The 24,394-nt window shown below is 36.5% G+C and overlaps 1 protein-coding gene across 1 annotated transcript in view; it reads right to left on the bottom strand.

Annotated features, from left to right (window-relative positions):
* Positions 1-23,755, bottom strand: part of GPC5 (glypican 5) — a 601,007-nt gene extending 577,252 nt beyond the window's left edge. Inside the window, exon 1 of the mRNA XM_017732641.1 lies at positions 23,598-23,755. Within this exon, the coding sequence (XP_017588130.1) occupies positions 23,598-23,706 (109 nt within the window). The 5' untranslated portion in view covers positions 23,707-23,755. The remainder of the gene's footprint in view (positions 1-23,597) is intronic.
* Positions 23,756-24,394: the final 639 nt, after the last annotated feature.

A 24,394-nucleotide genomic window follows, 5' to 3' on the forward strand; every position in this document is an offset into this window, starting at 1 on the left:
TAACTTTATCTGTACACTACAGGTATTGCTCCTTACAAGTTCTCCAAAAGCTCCACTGAGCAGCAGGTGAAAGCTTTAAGTCTTTAGGACAAAAACACCATAGATGACACTGTGGAGGAAGAAGTGCAGTCACCCCTCATCACACTCAGCTAATCATGGAAGGAAAAGCTGCAATGTAAGATCTGGTAACAAATATCACGGGTAGGTTCAGGAAAAATCCCAATACAAATATGTATTATTAAGAATGCAGAAGAAGTATGGAGAAAATTTAACTTCTGTATACAGTGCTATGGTGATTTGTATACATAATTGATACATAATTTCCATCAGTAAAACTATTTTACAATTAGTAATGTTTTACAGTTTTGTACTGTAAAAATGTTTTACAGTAAAGTACTTAGTGGGCTGATTAGCTTACTGAAACAATTATTGAGGATGATATGATTGCATTCATATGGAGAAAATGCTGGATATTAAAGGGCTCTTTAACAGCAAAGATGTTCATTTGCTGTGCGATTACCTACTGAATAAAATTATCAAAAAAAGCAATGGCTCCATATCTCCCTCCTTACAACTTCAAAACAAAATTGGATACCTCTCTGGAAAATAGTTTTAGCTAAATTTTACTTATTAAACTCAATATAGATGTAAAAACATAATGTTTGACTAGATGATCTACTGACACATATTAGTGAGATATTTTGTCACAGTATGGACAGGGCTTCAAATGTCAAAAACCAGAAGTAAGGAACTATATGAATAGATCTGTGGAAAAATATGCTTTTTTTCACATGCAGCAGGTGAAGATGACAGTGACTCTCCCAAACTTATCCCTGGTAATCAGAAAGTACAAACCAGCCACACATCACAGAGTTATGCATTAGTACTGCTGTGGGGCAAGACACCCAAGCTGACACAGGAAATAGTGTCACGTGTCTTAAAGCATTCTGTATTTCCGTAGAAACAGTAGTGGGCACAAGAGGAGTACCTCAGTCTTGCAGGCTTGACCTCATTTAGAAAATACATCCTTTCCAATTCACAGTCCAGAACCTGTACATTAACACTACAACTGAATCAACCCTTGAAGGTATCACAATACAAAATGGAAATTTGCTTTCTTAAGCTTATTACATTTAATCCATCACATAATATTTTTTAATGTTGCTTTTTTCTTATGTTCATTCATTTGCTAGATATGTATTTTAATCTACACAATTTTAAAAAAGCAAAAAGATTCTATTTATGTTTAACTACTACGGGAATAATTCATGATTTGAAGGGCAGCTCTAAAATCAATTTCGGCATTGTGAGTGAATTTGCACACTACACAGACAAGAAAGGTTAGTGCTCTGGATTCCACATTTTTAATGTGCATTACTACAAGTCAGCCAACTCACTAGGGAAAACAACACTTTAACAGACAAAACCAACAGAATGCATTTGTTTAGGTGTGATGGTGAGTATGCAGTAACTGCAAGAAACCAGATCGTTCTGACCTAACACAAAAATATTTAAGGGAGTACTTTAAAATATGTCAGCCATAAAATGCAGTAAGATAAAAGAAGTGGGTCATGCTCTCTATCTATCATACTCATTGCCATAGTGTATAAGCGATTCTAAGAAAATTATATTCATGGCAAGATACTTTTTCCTCTTCAGCTGATACCTCAAGTACAGACCTCTACAGAGAACCAAAAAGCTCTTATACATGATAGACATGAAAAATGTACTAGTATCACTCAATCTTCCACTTTTTATATACTCTGAAAGCTCTTCATAAAACTCAGCATGTTCGGATATGAAAAACTCAGAGATGATCTCATATTAAATTGGTGTTGGGTGCCTAAATGAAAACCAAAGCCACTTCAGACTCTGTACCAGTAAGAGAGGCATCCTGGAGATCAGGTAAGTTTTGGGTGGCCTGTACAGCCTTTGAAGCACAGGTTCTGCCCAACAAGTAGCTGGTGAACCTTATGCCATCAGCACCTAATTTTCATTTCCTTTTTCGTTTCAGTTCAAAAGTGTCTGAAGGTGTGTCACAGTCAGTTGCAGCACCTTTCCATAGCATAGAACAGAACATAACATGTCCTGACAATAATGTCTGAGGTCCGCGCAGGGTAAACACAGCCAAACTTACCACAGTCTCATCCAATGGCCTTTAGGGATTTGTCTCTGTGATGAACATTTTAGCAAGCACAACACAGCACAAGTCAAACATTTTCTGGAAAAACACTAATGCTTGGGCAACACGAATGAGTAATAGTTTCAATCTTCCTCCCAGGCATTGTGCTATTTATCAGTACAGATGCAGCTCAAATTTAAGCTACAAAATATGAATATCAGCCTAAGATCATAGTATTGTCACCCTGAGTGAGAGTAACTAGGTGCTGAAGGCATGGCCATGGTGTGATGCCCCACCTCTGCAACCATATGTGAGCGTGCGCGAGTTCCACCTCTCCCACATAAATCTACCCCTACACTCACTAGATAAATTATGCTCCTTTTTGTTCAAAAGCTTGCTGATTTCCCATTGTATTCCTTTGCTACACTTTGTTTGCAAATTGCTGAGAGCTGATGTATCTGCAAGCAGCAGAGGCTTGGTTAGGAACAACAGACTTCCAGAAGGACCTGCAACATCTGGATCAAAAAGTATGTTAATACAAACATGTGCCTCTTTTTCTCCTTCACTTCTAAAATCTCTACACCACATTTTTGTAATACAGCTCCCAAGAAAAAAAAGACGTATTTCACACTCCTCATTGATAAGAAACACAATCTTTTGAAATCAATTACACTAAAACCTAGCAGAGTCAGAGTGCCACATCACTAAGGACTATTACAAATCTGCTGAGAGTCCCACTTGACTAAGAACAACAGTTGTATGCTTATTTACTGATAAAATGAAAATACAAGCACTCTTTTATGTCGTAATGCAAAAAGTGAAGATACTTAACATGGTTCAGTTCCAAGTTTATTCTGTGCAAAAGTCCCCAACAAATGTCTGGCATATATGTGAAGCAAGAGTTGGATGGGAGAGACTTGGAAAAAAAAAAAAGTAAAAAAGAAAAAGAATTGATGGTATTTAAGCTAATTTCTAAATAAGTACTACTTATAGATTAATTGCCACTTCTGAGATTTTGCTGGTCAGATACAAGAGTAAGGAAATATATTCCTTCTTCTTTTGATTCATAACTGCTTTCTGAATTATTAATTATCATCTTAAATATGAATAGTTATTTTGGATAGACCACATCTCGATTTTAAGCTGAGACAGATGCTAAACTTCAAAACTCTATTTTCTTCAGAGGGATGCAACTTTACAGGATAGAAGAAATATTTTAAATTAAATATTTAGATCTTCTATTGCTGTACCTTCAATGCACCTTAACATTTATTCCCAAATTAAGTTCTGCTGGATTTCAGAGCTGAATTCGGAAATTCTATAGTAACTTACAGATCTAATTTGTGGTGTTGTCACATTTTATACTAGAATTGTTTCTGTCAATTGTCTTGAGAGGAGTTTGTATAATAATTAAATACCTCTATATTTTTAGTCTGCACTGTACAGAACTCATGCAAAAAATTTGCAAACAAATCTGTATGAAGTAGAACACAGTTCTGATGCATTTACTTGATTATAAATATCCAGTAGGAATTATACTATACTACAGACAAACTATGTCAACCTTTTAATTAAACAATACATTTTAGCATTAATTATACAAAGCACTGAAAGTTACAAGACTGCCCTATTGCTTCCCTTCCCTGAACCTAAAGTAGCCCATTTGATTTTCAGTAAAACAGATGGGGTTAATAACTACATTGGGATGAATGTGAGTACCTACTCTAATAAGAAAGACAACAGAAACAGAAGTTATGGCAGACATGTAATCATAGCTGCCTTTTAATTATAAGCACTGGAGGTAGCTCAAAAGCACCATGACTTAGGCTATGGTTTCACAAGTCTCTAGCTCCAGTACCAGACAGACACACTACTGTTTGTGCAGCTGCTCCATGAAGCAGACCAGGGAAAGTATCCAACTTAAATATAATACAGCAGGAAAAATTATCCAGTGTTAGTTTCCCACTGTATTTCACTAAGAAGGCACAAAAGTGGTTGGGATATTACAAAGAGCAGAGGACAGCACATACTGTCAAAAAGTCAGCAAGGAAGGAACATGAATAACTTAAAAGTTCATATTAATGCTAAAAACAAATAAAGAGAAAAATAAAAAGAGCTTAAGGAATACCCATGATCAAAACTGGCACTTAAATGAGAAATTGTCAGACAAAGGTATCCCATTCTGTTTGAACAGAATACTGTTCTTTGGCATAAATGTTTCTGATACAAATCAATGAAAATGATGTGGAGTAAGTCAAACAAGGCAAAACTAACTACCCTTGTTAAAAGAGATCTCCAATACACAGTTGGTTGACAAGCCTTGGAATGAATTTTATCCTTCCAGTACCCCAGATACGCAAAAAGTAAGGAGGTATGCAAGTGTGGAAGACGAAAATATTCAATTTCAAGCCATGCGTCAAAAACTCACACTGACTTTAATTCAGGAACCTATGTTAAATAAGGAAATCAGGATTACAGGGCACCCCACAAATCCAACAGAGAGAAATATGTTCTTAACTGAATCTGGTGAACCTCCATTTGCCCAAGGAGCTTGAACATAGATGTTAGAAAACAAAATACTTAAAGACAATGACTATGTGTTTTAATACTCAAATTCATGATGGCGACCCAATTCTTACTGAAATCAATGTGACTTGATACCTCAATTGACATTGTCTAACTTCAGGGAACAATTGAGGCACTGAGGTGGGAGATGAAGAAGCCAGCTAATTCTTCCTCTGCAAGTACTTCTCTCTCACCGTTGACTAAAAAAGAACTCAGGAAAGCTAGGCTCCTCACTTAGGTGTCCAAATTACATGGAAGATAGGTTTTGATATCGTTGTGGATATCTTTAATTGAGCTCCTCAAATGCACTCCACTTAAGTACAGACAGCAAGGAGTCTCACGGCTCTAGGTTTTTTCTGTTGTTAATAGAGAAAGATACCTCCAGGAGTCATGACTGGTGCACCCCACAGTCCTTTCTCTCCACAGCCTACACCGAGGGCTAAACTGCCTACTTTAGGACAGAACTACTTCCAGCAAAATTACTAACACTTATCATCACTAAGTATGAGTGAACAACAGTAAGAAATAGGTACCTTTCAATCACAAATTCAGATGCCGTGTCTCAGCAGTGTTTCAGCATCTCCTCAACAGATGAATTAATTATCTCAGTGATTCCATCACTCAGCTGTCTTGAGTAACTCAATGCCAAATCACCATGCTATGAAACTAATCTCAATGAGTTGTACTTTTCATTTGACACCTCTCAGATGAAAAATATAAATCCTGGACTTCAAGATCTTCACATGTTCAAAGTATGAATAGGAGGGTGGGAAAAACACCTATCCTTTAAGAATTGGTAAAAAAAGAAAAAAGGATATAACACAATAGCATATGTTTTAATACCTCCTGCTTTTACTGTACCAGAAAAGACAACATAAATTGAAAATTGATGGATTACTGTGCTTGTAGGTTCTGAGCTACAGTACAGAAAACTGTTTAGCTATAAAACATTTCTTTAAACTACTTTCCTTCAGACTGATACTGCAGACATTCAACACAAAGAATTTTAACTTTTGAAGCAAATGTAACCTCAATGGTTTTCTTTATTGTTCTTGAATAGTCTTTTTTATTCTTCTTCTTGAAAGAGAAGTATTAGAGTAACTATATTTATAAACCATTATATGCAATCCTCCATGGTTATTCTTAAGAGAGCTTTAAGTGAAAAATTTATAAAGAACAGAGAACATTGGTTTTCACTTTCATGTATTTGTAAGTGCGAAGGAAAGGGTCAAAGGCAAGAGTAGAATTTCTCACAATACTTTCCTTGTGAATAACAGCTGAGAAGTCTGGAAAGCAAACTAATTGCTTAACTTTCACATTATCAACAAAGCTGTCTTTTGAAAGTGCAGTTAAAATCTCCATCATCTGTTATGTTTGATCAAGTTAGTTTTGACTAAAATACTCACACTGTCTAAAAAGAGAGCTCTTCATTTTTTTTAAAGGGTTTCAGGGACACCTAAGAAAATGCTGTTTCTTTTGACTTTTAAGCCTTTATGGGAAAGGATGCAGTAACCATAAGTACTGTCATTAGAAGAATCTAAATGATGAAACAAATGGTGTCTAGTTAGAAAAAAAGTACATTGAAACAATGAATGTTATCAGGTTATTTTGAGTTTCTGATATCTTAACACTAAACACTGAAAGAATCACAGAATCAATTAGGTTGGAAAGGACCTCTGAAATCATCAAGTCCAACTTTTGACTAAACATGACCTTGTCAACTAGACTATACATCCAGTCATTTCTTGAACACCTCTAGGGATGGTGACTCCACCACATTCCTGGGCAGTCCATTCTGACATTTAATAATCCTTTCAGATAAGAAATTCCTCCTGATTAATTCCTCTTGATGTCCAACCTGAACCTCCCCAGCTGCAGCTTGAGGCCATTTCCTCTTGTCCAGTTACTGATTGCCTGGGAGAAAAGGCTGACCCCCATCTTGCTACAGCCTCCTCCCAGCTAGTTGTAGAAAGCAGTAAGGTCACTCCTGAGCCTTTTCTCCAGGCTGAATATCCCCAGCTCCCTCAGCAACAGCCCCAGCTTCCACACAAAAGAGGGAGCATATGATTCTATCTCTACATATGGCATATCAGACTGAATGTTTCAAGTCTTGATCCACATCATTGTCCAACATTCCCCCATCAGGATTTGAATCTGGCTCCTAGATATTTCAATGAGCAACAATATCTGAAACAGAAAAAGGAAATTTTCAAAAAATATATGACTAGATATTAGCCTATCTCTGCCATTCTAGTGCTGACATCCAATCTCTCCTTGGAGGAATCAAGATGTTTCCTAGTCATTATGGGGCTGCTGACAGCTTAACATGGCAAAACAAATGTATAACTTCAGCAAAGACCCTAAGAGGATGCAGCTGTATCATGTACCTTGTTCTTCCTTGGAAAGCCAGATTTCTGCATGCATCCCAGCAAACTATAGATATATACTAAGCTTTCCATGCTTCCTGAGTAGAAAATAGCTTATTCTCCCTGTCTCATTGCATTCAGCTAATTCCTAAACAGCAGTGTTAAAAATGCTGTTGTCCAGCAGCTCAACAGCCATCAACGGTAGTATCAATAAAATCTGCCTAAAAGCAACTTGAATGGGTTAATGCTACTTAACCATAAATACACAATGCAACAGAAGGAGCCCCAGAGCATCTGTGATAGGAAGACATGGCACAGGATTCACAGGAGACCTGTGCTTCTCCAGAAGAAGCCCTGACGCCAGGTAAGAGGTTTCAGGCCATTTAATATAGTATCAATGCTTGTGCCTAGGAAACCAAACAAAAAAAAAATGCTTTATTTGTGTAATACACAGGAAAAGAACAACTTTTCTTTTAGTATTACTGATTGCAATCTCAGAGTCAAATGAAAGCACTAACTAAAAATAACCAAAGTAAAAACATATAAAGTTATGAGCATAAGGAGGAACATCAGATAAATCAGACAAGCAATGCACATGGATGAGCAAGAGAATGATGTATGCAAGTTTGATATAAAGAAAGAAAATTACATTGAAAAAGAACCAGGACCCTTCATGCTCTGTGAGCTGGCTATGAATTGCTATCCTTCTATGACTGAATATGTTTTTGTTTCTTCACTTTATTCTGCTGCGGAACTTGGTGTATCTATCAAAGACATTATCAAGGAATCTAATGTGAGACTGACTACCACCTGTGTTTCCTTGGCAAAATAATGGAGTTTATTTTTGCAATAGATTAATTTTGTGAAATTGGTCTAAAGATCATATAGACAGACCCCAATCTCTTTTAAAGAAAAAAAAAAACAACAAAACCAAAACCAAATCAAACAACAACCCGCCCCCCAACACACACAGAGAAAAAAAACCCGAAGTTATCCATAGACACAAAGGAAAATTGTTAAAATAAAAGGTCTGTACACATACTGCAGCATTCTCCTGAAGTTAGATATGCTAGAGTTTCCTAGCACAGTGTTTGGGAGTAAAGTTTAATCTTCTTCCCTGAAGAACACATTTCTCCCTCCAGCTTCAAAACAAGCCTTTCAATCACTTTTTAGCTCATTGTTCAAGCTCCTCTGTATTTTAGACCCTGGCTGTGTCCTTAGCCAAGCCAGTTGTCTGTGGCCTCCTCAGGCAAGGAAGAATATGATATCTGTGCTGTACACAGACAGGAAAAAAAAACCAGCAACAGAACAGATCTGGATGTCCATGTTGTTAAAATATCTAACACCTAAAACATTGACGGTTCTCTTTGAGATGCATTAAAACACGACAGAAGTGGATTAACTCTTTGTACACATCACTCAGAGGAAAAGCAACTAGATGATTGAAGTACAAATACATAAATATTGATCTAAAAAAAACCCCAAACAACAACCCAAACATTTTTCCAAACCTCAAATTATTTTCTTTAAGTCTGGAAAGAGAGATGAGGTTTCTCCTTGGGATTAACAAGCTGTGTGGAAGCAAGCACCTCTCACTACTCCTGTGAAAGGTCAGCCAGCCATCCTCTGCCCTGGGATGTAAAATTCTCAGGGTGGGAAGGAGAGCAGGTAGAAATCTCGCTCTAGCATTATCATCAAAAATTCATAGATAAAGGCAGAAAGAACTAGGAGTTTAGGCCCTGCTTTGAAGACACAGAACAAGGATGTCTTGTCAGTGTTTGAAGCATTCTATGTTTTGAATCCACTGTCTGTTTAGAAACCAATACATAAATATAAAAGAGAGCAAAGTCCAAGTCCCCCTGCTGTCCATTTCTAGGTAGGTGCCTGAGCAGAAAGGGAGGGAAACAAACACAAAGTTTTGCAGAAAAATTAGCATAATTAAAGTGTTAGGAAAGATTCCTACTGTGCTGTCACGACGTAAATACTTGGAAGCAGCTACTACATCTAATTTTTGAAAATTCATTGAAGTGACAAGAGAAAAACATAAATCACAAGTAAAAATGTTTTCACTTAATGCTTTTCTCAAAGGTCCTCCGAGGCATAACTTTACTAGGGTAGTAACAAGTAGACAGAACAGGACTTGATGCTCAAAGGGCAACTAGATACTGGTGCTGGAACAGATCTGGGAGCAGACAAGAGAAAACACTCTTTCAAAGACAAATTCCTGAAGCAGAACTTATTTGAGACAGCATGGAGTACAAAAATTTTCTCTTTAGATTAATTTTCTTGCATCTAAAGTAGGCTATGTACTACTGTACCGTTCTTATAACTCTGGAGGCCTAACTACACAGATAAGACTAGGATTTGTAGATATGGATAGTAACTTTTTATGAGTTCAAAAAACATAGTTGAAAGTTTATCCACTCAGTACAGATCATAAAAGAAGTTATCCCCATCTACAAACTTCTGCCTAACTTATTTTATATTAAAAAATCCAGTAAAAAAATAAGTGAAAATACTTAATGATAAATTATACAATACAAAAGTCCTGGGGTTTTTTTCTACCATTTTTTTAGTTCCTTCAGCTAGGAATGTTCTCAATCCTATATACTTACTATAGCAACAGAGTAATGAATCAAAAAAGATAGTTGAAAGCAAACCCAAAAAATAGCTCAAAAAACATTCACTAGAGAATCACAGTAAAAATAACCTGGTTTCACTTAATAAGGCATGTTAAGCTTTAGCCTGCTACAGAATGGAGGCAAAATGTTACTTAGGTAAGGTATAGACTCATTTAGTAATTAATAATACATCATGGAATATTGCTCCCAACGTTGTTCTTTCCCTTCATAGTGCTACAGATTTCTTTTGATAACCTGAAGATGACTGGGGCAGGAACAGGCAGGAAGTGTTTCTTCATGGTGAAATAGCAGTATTAGAGGATGTCAAGATGCTCAAAGTATCTCAGTTTTGTAAAAAATAAAGTAGTTGTCATGCATAACCTTTCTCCATCTGTGATCAAGTAATAAAATGTTTGACAAAACCTTTAAAGTTCTGCTTTGTTGTAAAACTTGATAGTTTGAAGTCTCATCAATGGATCTCAGTTTTACTACTTTCTTAAAAGCCTGAGACAAATTCAGTTAGACAGTATGAATCATGGAGAAAAAAAAAAAGGAAGACATTTTGGCCATTATCTGTTTTTTAAAAAACCCTTAATGAATAACTATACAAAAACTGACTGTACAGGGCAATAATGTCAGTGGTGTACAAGTCTGTGATGTTAAAAGAAATAAGTGCGACTTCAGCACTTCAGTAGGTAACGTGACTTGATAACCCTAACCCTAGCCATCCAGAAAGTATTCATTCAGGATACAAAAATGTATGGATCCTAAGGTCCTTAAAAATTTATAAAGCATGCAAAGAGTATCCAAATCAACCATAAACACTTGACGTGGTATTTATACTTGAAAGGAATTTTGTGAGGTATGCAATACTAAATCCCACTTAGTTGCAAGGCTTCTTGGAGAGATTGAATAACTTAGTGGTCTTTCCTTAAATCTTTGCATGAGAAAGAAACCAGGGGGGGGGAAGTGTGTGGAATAGATTTCATTCAGTTTTCTGATTAAATCAACACTATACATCTTTCAAAGAATCATTCTAGTACCAGACTGTACTATGATGAATGCTTTCCTACATTCACACTCACCATTTTTAAGACTGGAGCAGGATTGTAGATCTGACTGCTGTAATACACCTCGGGCCTGCAAAATAATTCTTACAAAATAAGGCAGTGGCTGGCATTTGATTGCAGTGCATCTTCAAAAGCTGATGGATGCTAAACCTGAACTGAAGGACTTGAGATGGCGTTGATATTCCATCATCTCCAAACAGCCTGTTCCAGTGGCTAATCACCTTGACTACTAAAATGTATGGCTTATTTCTCACCTGGGTCCATCTGGCCCATGTGTATTTAACAAATGGGGATGCACTGGCCTAGATACTGCTTATGCCTGGATATTGGAAATGCATCTCAGCCAGCTGAGTACCTCCTTGTGGCCAGAGATCACCCTGCCTAGAAGATGCATTCACCACAGTAGTTGCTTAGCAGCTCACCAGGGTCATATGCTGAGTATTTACTTTGTCAATGTGGATACAAAGGGACAGCAAAAGAATGCTACTAACACTGCATTTCCATATTAAATAGATAGTGTCAACTTCTGAAGGCTACATAGTAAAGGAAAAATAGAAAATAGGAAAATAGAGCTGTAGAACAAACCAGCACATTTTTCCCAGAATTTGTCCATGCTCTAAAGCTTTGAGTCAAGAGCAACCAATACCACCTTTTCCTATATTATTATGGGAACAGAAGCAAGTAAGAAGGTTTTTTGAGAAACTACTTAAACTTTGAATTAAACTTGACATGCTCTCTTTAGAATATTTTCCTTGCTTCATTTTCCTACGACATCAAATAGAGTTTTCTTAAAAATTCTTAAGAATTTTCATTTTTAAGTTTTTGGGAAAATGTTGTAATTTTGTTCTCACACTGTATGAGGTTTTACATTTTCAGGTGTGGTAAGTTAAAAACTATCACTTGTTCTGAATTCTCAACATGTGCAGTGAGAAGATGCCAAGGCTGGACTTCTTTCAGAGTCACAGAAGATACTTTCATGTAAATGAGCCGGGTTGGGGAACTACTGCTACTACAGCTGCAGCTTCTAGCTGTACTGTGTTTCACTGAAATTTAAAGCTAGATAAAACAGAGAAGAAAGGAGTCAGTCTCCTAAACACAACCCAAAGTTTTTTCTTTAGATTACATAAGGAGAGTAGTGTCCTCATTTGAGAAGCAGAAAAGAAACTTGCTGGATTCTCTGCAAAAAACAGTTGATTAATTCTTAATACTGCCTTCGATTTTCACCTTCCTTTCTGATACTTTCTGTCATTTTAGATTGTGATCTTCTCAAGAAAGAACTGCTGGTTTTAACTGTACACTGGGCAGGTGAAGGAACTGAAATTGTAAAGTTCTGGAGAAATGAAGAAATTAAAAAGACACACCTATTTTGCCCTTTTCTCTTCTTTCTGCTTAATTTCCTTATTTTATATTTCTCTTATTGCTTCTCTAAAGATTGGCTTTTTAGGATTTATTCATTTCAGATTTGTTTCTTTGGTTTCTTTAATCCACTCCTGTGATGAGTGCACAGACATAAGCTAATGCTCAGATATTTTTTAAAGATCTTTAATTGATATGGATATTTTTAATTATTCATGTCACTAGTATTAGATCCCTTGATTGGTTTTACAAGAGGTGTTAAGTTATAAGAAAATATGCAAAAAGTTTGCACCTTTGTGCATCTTCCCAAACCTTTTTGACTGAATGTTCCTGTTCCAGTTGCATTAGGAACCATAGCAACTGCAGGAAAGGAAGCCGAGTATCAAAGAACTATTTCAGCTAGTGAAGCAAATCTGTAGTTAGAAGCAAGAACAAACCTGTGATCATGATTTTTTTTTCACCCTACTACCTTGTCCCTTCTGTATCTTAACTCAAAAACTGGGATGTTCCTGAAAAGCAGCAATTTGAATTGCAATTTTTTTAATCTCTTTTCCCCTAGGCTCCAGCGACTGTTTTGCAGGAGTGATGTTGTCTAGGGCTTCAGTATAACTTAGCCCCTTACTTTCAGAATATGCATATACACTATATACAGTTCATATAAATAAAAAGGCGTAATCATTGGAGTTATTTGACTCCATTTAAAACAGATATATTTGATATCATTTCCTTTGAACATTATGGGACTAAATGCCCCTACCCCTCATGTAGACACTGCAGTGTTGACTTCTACATTCTGAAAGAGTAAACTTGAATCTTTTGCCCAGAATACAGTGTCATTTGTTTTTCTCAAGGTTTTGCAGGATATCCTCTGTGGGATCAGCACCTTGCTGTAGTGTTAGGCCTGGAGGACAGAAAGGACACCCTGTGACAGATAAAACAGCACTAGATAGATGCCTGCTGTGCAGCTGAATCGAGCCCTGAATCTCATCCAAATGATCTACTGTTAACGCCTTTGTCTCAGGGAGGGTCACTCTGAACTATGTCATTAACCCATTTTCTTCTTAGACAGTTACCTTTTCTCTACATGGTGCCCTTCTAACTTCTCACTATTTCATCTTCCATGTTCTTGGCTAGTTTGTACCAGAGTAACACAGCACAGAAAGAGGAAGCAAAATCAAAGTTCTTTAAACCAAAGGGGTCATTAATCTGCCTCACAGTAAGGACTAAGTGCAGTGAGTGGAGGAAGAGCTATCTTTAAACCCTAAATTATAATAAGTACTCAAAAAAACATTATCTTTAAAAGAAAACAGCAGGTTTATGATCTCCAGGTGTAAAAGAAAGAAAGAAAAAAGCCAGCTTAATAAACCATTAAATATAAAATGGAAATATTAAATGAAGAACTAAATCTTTCTCAAGGGAGTAATCACTACGAAATTTCCTTAAATATTAGCTTCTACCTAATAACACAATAAAGAAAAAGACTTTGCATAAAACAAATTACAGATTTTTTTAATCCTCTACTCTGAAGGAAACCCTTAAATTAGATGGCTATTTCAATTCATTTCAAAACAACAAGAATAAGTCATGAAGAATCAAGTCCCTCATGGGACTGATCAAAATTGAATTTGCAGTTTCCTGTACTATGCTGACAATCATTTACAATAAAATCGGAATGAGAAAGGGAAATTGTCTGTGGGACCACTGAGCCAGGTAATAGCTTCAGTATAACACAGTCACACAGCCGAAATCAAATTAAAATGTACATAGAATTTTAATATGGTTGAACCACGCCTTACTTTGCTTATAGGATTCTGTCTTGCAACTTTCAGGTAACAGATCAGGAGTGAAAAAAACTACTCATTGGTGATAATGAGGCAATTTATGTTACCAGCAATTTGTTTAAAATAACATGACATTAAAATTGTGTTTGGCAAAACAAAGAAAATAAGTTTGAAAACTATTTTAGTTGAAAACTGTCATGACATAACAGAAGCACAAAGGAAAGCCATGCTATAACTTCAAATTTCTAGTCCTTCTCTGTACATCTACAAACCTTGTAAATTATAACTAAATTATTCCATCTTACAAAACTCAAAAGACCTCATAGGCACAACATAAAGAACAAGGAATACTTCAAATATTTCATTGTTTTCAGATACCTAACAATAAGTAAATATATTTACATATCCATAATGTGTTTTACACAAATAAGGAACAAAGACTTGGCATACTTCAGTTTAAAAATAACACATCAACTTGATTTGAAAGAAATCTTCTCAGCCACATAATATATAAACCTGTACCTGCAGAACATCTTTGCTGTACTTTGCACAAGTTCATTTTCACAAGCAGCCAGCCCGTGGCTATCACAGTGGTAGCAGTGGAGGGAAACGTCCACTGAAATTTAGATACATTTCTCTTCATTCTTAAGAGAACTTAAGTTAATTGTCTCCCATTCAGCAAATTCCTTCTTTTTAAGGTCTGGTGACCTTAGAGAATTCACTGAAAAGGGCAACAAAATTGATGAGATCTGGACACTAGAAGTATTTCCAGCCCAGAGCTCCTACATATCTTGAAAAACACTTGTTCTACAGTGATTCAGGCCTATGAGTGCAGACTGTATTTATGAATTATACAATTAATTAAAAATACTCACTGGAGCAGCACCCTTCCTTTGTGGCACACAAGTACCCTAACCACCAAACTACAGAGCTAATTTTTCACTTTGCTCCTGTCACAGTGGATATTAAGTAGCTATACAGACAAGGACAGCTGCAACAGGGAAGAGTTACACACTGCAAAGTAGATAACCCAGAAAATAGCCCACTCTCCTCAGTAAATTCTGCTGTATTTTTAGACACTATCCAAAAGCCCTACATAAATGGCTACTGTACAAGTGCTGAATGGCTGTGCAGCTGATGGACAGCAAATCTGTAGCATGCTGGATTGTGACCTGCAATGCATATGCATTTCAAATGCACTGAAATAGTGAATACAAAATGTTCTCTTCCAGAACTCGAGGATCAGCAGATCTCTATCATGGCACTCCTCTAGTCTGCACAGACCTAAGTTCAAGCCTTTAATGCAAGATGAGATTTGTAGATTAATAAAAAATGGATATTACTTGTATCAATAGCTCTTTTAAAAATCAAAGTACAGCTACTTACACTTGCTCATGACCTGTTTTATATTAGTAAGTTTGTTTCATTACCACTGTTAAAATCACTGTCACCTACCTCACTATAAGGCATACATACCCTCCTGCTTAATTCAAGAAGAACAGAACAAAAAGTAGATAATCACTTCTTATTTTGCATGTAAGCAAATTGCCACATGATAAGCAAAGGTGTGAACAATAGATTTGATAATATGTTTACAGAACCTTCTTGCACATTTCCACCTCTCCAGCAGGAGGGATGCTCTAAGGAGTAAGCCAGCTTTCATTTACATCAGGATAAAAGCAATCACTTCCAACTAGTTGATAGGCTGGAAACTTGTGTGAGCTTACTGCTCAAAAACCTGCTTTTGTTCCCAAACCTTATTCACACCCTTGAGCTGTCAGGTAGGGTGGCTGTAAGGTTTCAGAGAGTAGGGAACTTCTGAGGGCTCTTACTTTGGTGGGTAGAATAAACTCACTGGAGCACAGCTTCAGACTCACCTCAGGGTAGGTATCTAAATATGTGAAATTTAGCTAAGTGTCCGAGCTGTCATTACAGGCAAGGGTGACACTGGGTTCAGCTCAGTTGTCTAACCATAGGTTTCCAGTGACATTTGGCAAGTCCTGAGGTCCTCAGAGATAACCTTGGGTTTTTGTCTCCACAGGAGCAAAATTCTCCTCCCAGGTTTATGTGTACAGTACAGCGCTTTTTTGCATATTACCTGGCTTAATTCTCTCTTTACTATATTTCATCCACTTCAAGAACAGGTATAGTTATTTACAGGAAAAGTCAGTGCTTGGTTTTCTAAATTCTGCAATAATGTATTTTAATGCCTGATTAAATCCAATTTGATGCAATTCCACCCTCCCTCACTTTTCTGTTTTGCTGTTTTGACAAGATGGTTTTCTAATTTAAAAAGTCACTTAAAATAAAATCAGATTTATCCACTCTAGATGTAAACATACCTACCTTTAAAAATTCCATGTAAGACCAGATAACATTAGGTTTACTTCTGTTGGGAAAGAAAACTGGTTTTACCTCTCACAAAGCCTTTGAAAATGCAGTACATGATTCCACTTCTAAGCAGTATGTCAGGTTCACCGAGAAGCAAATTGTAAAAAAAAAAGGTTAAAAAAAAGACTGTCTGTACTGCAAAAACTGCAAAATTCTTGGAATTTCTCATGTAGAATATGTAGTTCATAATAGCATAAGTATCTGTTGAAGTGACGGTGTACAGATCTATTAGCTCTATACACAATAGTTCCACTGTAGGACTAACAATGCAAAAAAATCATGTACCGAGATATGAACAAATTCATGTTCTTTTAATGCTGATATATAATATTCTAAATTTAAACCCATTCTGCAAGAGTCGTTATGACTGAAGCAACCCGTCCCATTATGTTATAGTAAAGAACTGTGTAATCTTCTTGGAGAGAGATTAATGAACAAACCCTTTTTGCTAGAGCGTAACACCCACAGATTAATCTTAGAACTAGTTAAAACATTCAAATCACTTAGCTTTTCTTTGTAAATCACATTTTAAACCTAAGGCCAAGAAAAGTCTGTTGAGCAGTCCAGTCTAACCCCTGGCCCGCAAGCAGAATTAATCTTATTTACAAGGAATTCTTGGCAACTGTTTTCTTGTCCAGCTTGTTTCTGAGACATAGAATCCTCAAAATTTTTAACCAAAAGCATTTTAATGTTGTCTTCGGAAAATATTTGCTAATATTGAGCCTATATTTTCTTTGCTCCAGTATGACACCACTGGTTTTTATCTACCATAAAGGAGTACAGGTAAGTACTTTCTTATATGTAGTTTCTCCTGCGTATATTTCAGAGCATATTTTGTCTCTCTTCTTTTCAGTTGGTCCATGTCTTTCAATTACATTACCCAAAACTGAACAATATTCTCCAGTTTACAAATGCAAAACAGAGGTTTCAATTCACAGATCTCTGCTGTCTTTCTGTTTAGATACTTATAGATACTTATGCTACTATGAACTAGATATTCTGCCTGACAACAGTATGAAACTGCTGACTTTTGTCATCTTTTGATCTGTCATTACTCCCAGAACTTCTTCTACAGAACAAATCCACTACAAGCTATCCCCTATACGTTTTCCACTGTACCTCCCCAACTAAATGGAGCACCTTGCATTTGCTCCTATTGAACAACAATTTTTTCACACTTTGTCTCTATCGTGTCAGCACTATTTTGAGTTCTGACTTCTGTCTTTCAACAAGACTTGCTAACCTTTCGGTTTTTTTCTTTTTCTTAACACAGAATAAAAATAGTAAGTGAAAACTTCCATGTGTATTTGAAAATCTCGGAAATCTAAAAGGCTGCAGGCAATTCTATCTCTGAAACAAGACCAAACATTCATTCAAAACCAGCAGCTTTATACTGTGTTCTCTGCTGGAGTTCAGTCTTCTTTCAAACTCCTGCATTTTGCCAGCTATTAGTTTCCCAAAGTTCTCAGAATAAGCAGGAAGCAGGCATCCATGAAAATGCAAATTTTCTATGGCCACTTCTCCCAAGGGAATTTAAATTTGTACTTCACTTTTTTTTTTCTAATGCATAAGAACAACATAAAGCATAAAAACATCTAAATTAGCATATGTCTACACTGATCGCTGTGCTACAGAAACATAAACCAAAGCAGTAGTGAGCTGGGTACTAACAAAAATATGAAAAAAAAATCGTAGTACTCACCAAGTACGAGACTGAACAGTGCACCAACATCAGCTTAACTGTAACTCAGACATTATTGTAACTAGGAGAAATAATTGATAGTAAACAAACAGGCTGAGACTGGAATCCAGGAGCACAAGTGCACACTTGAAAACTACAATTTAAGAAAAGACTGATGGGGTGAAAACTGTTACAGAAGCCCATTAAATCCCTATGCATATATAGATATATATACACACACCCCAGGACTGCCTACAGGCACAGCACACATGGAGGCAAATAAGTATCTAAAGATAAGAATGAGATAGAGTGGAAGCAAATCCCTTCGGAATGATAAGACTTGCTTGCAATAAAAGAAATAAAATTCAGGGTTAATAATGGAATTTTAGGTATTAATCTAAATCTCCAGATTTCTGCACTTACAGCAGCCCTTTAATGCTGTGTTTTATGTATATATACACATAGTGGGTCCAAATCTAAGTTACATTAGCATCCGGTTTATCCTGCTTTTTTATTATAAAGGACTCAAAATACAATATGAATAGATGATTTCTGAAGTTAATAAAGTTTGTATAACAGCTTTGTCCCTTAGACCAATCACTGGGTATAACCATTCTTCTGCGTTATTAAAATTGCTTACTTCCTCAGTCCAGAGGGAAGCATGATCATAGCTGTGGGGAAGGGCTGCAGAACAACAGAGAAAGAGGAACATAACTCTGGTGAATCACAGATATTTTTGAGACCCTCATCCCTCAATATAACAGAGTGACAAATGGAGTCTCTTAACCTGTCCACATTTTTGTCTTTTAGTAGAATCCTTACAGGCCATTTAATTAAAAGAAGTTGGGATTCACCAGTATTTAGGTTTAGGCTTATTTCTATCACACTTAAAATATAAAGGATTATGGAGATGAGAAAGAAGAAAATGTTGGAACATCAAAGCCATTCATTTTGCAAATGATCTGAAGGGCAACATACCATTTGAAACCACGAGAGATACAGCAGCTCTACCTGGACGTTTTCTGATCTTCAAATCATTCTCAGAAAACTTCACAAGTGGAAAGCAATTGAATCCGTGCCAGGGCACATTTAGTTTTACAAAGATGAACAGAAATTCCATTATTTCTTATGGCTTACCAGAGAAAGCAGCTCAGAAGATTTCAACACATTTTCTAGTTCATACAATTTACTTTAGCTACTGACTAAAACGTTATCCTATTTAAATGTAATAATTGTACTGTGATCTCAAACAATATGATGTAACAATTTGACTTCATTTAATTCTGCTCTAGGATAAAGTGGAAATTGATCTATTGTGTAGCAATAATTTCACAGAAAAAAACATGAAACTGCATCAAGAAAGTCTGATTCAATATACTTCAGAACCTATATGGCAAAGGCATTAAATTTTTCCTACACAGTAGGAATTGTCAGGTAATGCTGTATTGAGGAGTGCAGTTTATTACCTATTGCATACAGACACACACTTGCCAAGTCCACTGTTTCAGCGACAGGCAGCCCCATTCAGAAATGATTGATGCTTCCATATTTATAAAAAGCATGCCACAGCACTAGAGTTGCCAAATATAGTAGCACAAAGGAAAGTCCATTTTCTTTGCACTCCACAACTAAATTCTTATCTCTAAATTTCCCTTTCAACCAGACTAGCTGTTATCTTGTTCTATGTCATACATGGCCACTTTTTAAAGGGTTATGAGCTCTCTTGTGGAAAAATAGTGAAGTGACACAAGATCTGCTATTCTGTTGCACAGCACTCCATCCTACTGCAGATCACCAGATGCTTAGATGCCTATTCAATTCCTCTCTAAATTTTAGAAATTATAGGGATTTCTTTTTTCTCTACACAAAAACCAGCACTGCATTGTGACTAGAGTGTAACCCTGATGGCACTTGTTAGTCTTTTGATTAGAGATATAGACAAGGGTCAGTGTGAACTTTGAGTAACATCTAAGAACCGTACAAAAGAAGTGTGTGTGTGTGTACAGAAAGAGAGAGGTCTACAGCATGTAATGTAAGGTTTAAAAAGGATTTGGGTTTATGGTTACTGGAATGGAGATGTTATAGCAATCCCTGTATGGCCGTCACAATCTCTTCCTCAAATATTAAGATAAGAAATACTAGAAATCAGAAATGTGCAAGAATGTTATCCTATCAAATGACTGTCTTGAAACACAATTATCTTACAGCTTAAGTTCTCTAGTCACCTTTCCCAAGGGAAAAATGATTTATTGCTCTTCATAATGTATCTCCCACTTACTAGATTAATATCTTATTTAACTTCATTATCACCTGTCCTTCTGTTCCTTTACCATTCCTCAAAGGTATTAAAAAGAAACAGATTCACAATGAAAAAGAAAACATGCATTCTGAAACACCCTGAAACATAAGGAAAAAACTGAAAGAGTACTCAGTAGGAAGCAGTACACAAGTAGAGCACTTTGCACCACATAGCTTGACATGTCCTAAGAGACATGGAATTTTTGCAATATTTGAAAATTGCCAATAGTTACTGTCAGGAGGCAGCACTTACCACAATACAGAACCACGGAATTTTGACAAACATTAGAAGGTAGCGAAGATATGTCACTATATATAGACGAATTTACTGTCATATAAAGACACATGCACACACAGACAGATGGGCAGACAGCTGCCTCATTTCACCATTACAGTCACCCTAAAGTCTCTGGTAGTTAGTCATACTGAAGACTCAGCATCTTTAGACTGTATTTAAAGCTGAGTGAAAACACATCTCTGAAGACCTCCAGAGTCAGATACAGATCACTTATTTTAACTGCCTCCTTCTCTCTACTGAATATGTAAGAAACTGAGACAAAGCATGAGCTATTTGTTCTGTTGGGATCCAGTCCACCCCTTTAAAGCTAAGGCATCCAACCTCAACATACTTTGAAAAGAGGCAGGTGACAGCAGTGGCAAAGTCCATGTCATCTGCTCCCTTCTCTACACACCCCAACAATCCCCTTCATGCTTTCTGTGTGACTCCTGAGATACCTGTCCAGTTGCCAAAGTAGCAGATGTAATCACACTCCTAGCTGCCAAGCCAAGCCTCATCTAAACATAAAGGGAATCCCTGAACATTTGGTGGTGAGATAGGCACCCTGTCATACTATAATTCAGATTGGAAAGGACCTTAAGGAGGTCTCCAGTCAAAGTCCTGCTCAAAGCAGGGTCAAAACTGAATTCAGGTCAGATATAATGTCTTCCTATGTTCCTAGAATTCCAAGCTGAAAAAACATCAGCAGCATCTGATTATTCTGAATCTGAAATAATTTAGCTTTAATTTTAGTTAGCAATGGTTGCAATTCTTCAAAAATGAGTGGTATGTTCAATAGCATGTTTTTCCACAAATAATTACTTCAAGGTTAAACACAGTTTTAAATCTAAATAATACCAGAATCCATGCAACATTCTCTCTCAGTTATAATTCTTTACCTAAAAGGAAAATAAAGACAGAACTACTAAAGACTAAAGCATGTACTTCAAAAATATGTGAAGTGTAAAAGATATATAAAATAGATACAACTTTTAAAGTATATGCTTCGAAAAGTATTTGTTTAAATGCTAAGGTATATAAAATAGATACAACTTTTAAGTATATGCTTCGAAAAGTATTTGTTTAAATGCAAATGATGGACCAAAGACAGTGGGAGAAGCAAGCAGTGTTAGACTACATGTTTGGCAAGCAAGGCTTGCTTGCCTGCAACAAGAACTGCTTTCAAGTGTTTCACAAAAAATTAAAACCTAATTGTCAAGCAGTCCTGAACCCATCCCTCTAGAGGGAGCATATATAGTCACTAGGCCACAAAGGCAGGCTCCTTTCTTTACATCACTGCTTCTTGAATTCCCTTCTACACTGTAAATTAGCACTGCTTGGAGAATTAAAAGTGCACACATCTCACATTAGCCTCTGACATGGTGTTTATGGCTTCTCCTTGGGCTATCAAGCCCACAGTTTCATTGTGTACTAGCTGAGAAGGGCCTAAAACCTAAAACTCTGAGTAACTGCTCAGACTGTTACAACGGAGCCACAATTATTTCTCCTCAAAGGCCTTTGTGTCCTTGTCTTTCAGGCAGAATTCACCTAAGAATGAGATATACCCTGCACGCACTATGCAAATACACCACTGACTAAGGCCCACAGGACATAAAAGCAACAGATATACAGGTTTTGGGTCCTGATTTCACTTAATTTCATTTAGCTGTCATTTAAATCCCAATCTTGTGAAGACTGAAATTCTTGGGATTGCACAAATATATTACCTAGGTAACTAAAGTCTGGGTTTGCATGTTGGTTTTTCTCTTGGGTTGGGAGAAAGGAGGAGACAATAAAACAGCCCCCACTTAAGTAAAGCACAGTTGGTTACGGAGCTCTGCAGAGTCTACAGCCCCAGGTCAGCAAAGCAATACAACATATTATAATATGTACCAAACTCTTGGTTAATTCTTACAGTACCAAGAAAAAGCTAATACACAGAAATTGAAAGGAAGAACAAAGGCAGAAGAGAGATGGAGGGATTTCTTTGTGCATTTTACCAATGATCCCCTGATTGTAACACCCTTTGACAGCTGCGTTAGGCAGGCTAAATGGCAAAACTCCCAAAAGGCAGAGAGCAACCCTAGCTTGTTTTTAGCATAAGACAGCCTAAATTTTAAAAAAGGGAAGGCTTTAGGACTCCAAAGTCAACTTTGCTGCCCATTTCAGGACCCCATTCTGCTAATTATTTCAGCATCACAGGTTAAAAATAAGAGAGTTGCCAGAAGGACAACTTCCCAAGCCTGTATGAAGTTACCACATTATCCTTTCAAATCAAGTGGTCATAAAGGCTACTAAGTACACATTAACAGACAAATGACAAGACTTTAGGGCTTTTTCCTCAACACATGTGAACTCTCTATCTCTTTCTATCACATACAACCTCATATCTCCACTATTTTCACATCTTCTGAGCTCCTAACCAATTTCCACATTAACTTATGCCTATTTAAATCAAAAAGGAATTAATAGTATATGAAAGGTAATCGCAAAAAAGCAACCCCACCACCAGTCCAAATAACTATTATTTATCAGGTAACTTCGTGTTGTTTATTAAAACAACTATTGCCAAACCTACAATTTTTTTTCAATTATATTTAGAAATTCAAAAGTCTGCAAAACTAGATCCCAAAAATGAACCTCAAATCTCAAAAACAAACTACCCAAGTATGTCTACTAGAAAAAGACAAAGAATATAGTGGGTGGGAACAATGGTATAACAAAAATCTCTCTTTTGTAGCACTCCAGGCGTTAATTTTGCATTTTAGTATGGCCCAAATTAAAGAAGTTAAAGAGGAACATCAGGTTACAGGTTTACAATCAAAATCAAAGCATCTTACTAAAATGATGTCTTACTTTTTCTTAAATATAATTTTTTAAAAGTCACAAATTCCAAAAGCAATGCAGTTTCTAATCACCTGCATGATTTAATACTCCTTATTTGAAAGCATAAAAGCTTAGGGAGAAGCTAAAAATTAATAGATACCTCTTATTACATCATAAAATAACCAAAGATGAAAATCAAGAAAAGTATGAACAAGTTTGGAAATAAAAAGCAGAAAGCTTTACCTTGAAAAGCAGCTGCATTATGAGATATTAAAAATTTTAATGTAGCACTTGATGTTTGAAGCACTTGCTGTATATCTTGCTTTGCTGCAGTCTGATACCTTTCTTCCATCTTTTTGGTACAGCATGTTGGATTTTTGGAAGTACAAACCTGGAGATCAACACCTAAGGAAAAGGCAATTACATTGATCAATATAAAACAGTATTATGCAAAACACAAACACCTAGAAAACAGCTAGCTTTTTTTTTTTAAAATGGGTATTGACACATTGAAAAAATACCCAAAGCTTTAAAACACTTGGTCTTGTAAACAGAAGGGGGTACTAATTAAAATTCTGTGAGAAGAATACACTTATTACAGTTAATTAATGTCATACAATGTAATTTCCCTGGCACTGTAATCTTTTTCCAGCTGTGAATAGTGCTAACTAATGTTGGTAAAATATGTTGAATATGCATTGTACATCACGATACAGGTGGCAGATGTCCCATCCCTGGAAACACTCAAGATCTGGTTAGATGGGGCTCTTGGCAACCTGATCTAGTTGAAGATGTCCCTGCTTATTGCAGCCCAGATGACCTTCAGAGATCCTTTCCAACACGAACTGTTCTGTGATTCTATGATCCTCTAGAATACTGAACTGCTGGAACAGCTCATGGCTGGCACTCTTGTGCTTCTTTAAATCTTGACTAGAAAAAGCTAACTACTTCTAAACACTAGAAACACACCAGTGGAAAGCCCATTCGTGACAGGTTCATAATGAAAACGCTTGTATTAACTTCTACATGGAGCAGTCCTA

Source organism: Corvus brachyrhynchos, unplaced genomic scaffold, assembly GCF_000691975.1.
Source record: "Corvus brachyrhynchos isolate BGI_N302 unplaced genomic scaffold, ASM69197v1 scaffold12, whole genome shotgun sequence".
Classification (NCBI taxonomy): domain Eukaryota; kingdom Metazoa; phylum Chordata; class Aves; order Passeriformes; family Corvidae; genus Corvus; species Corvus brachyrhynchos.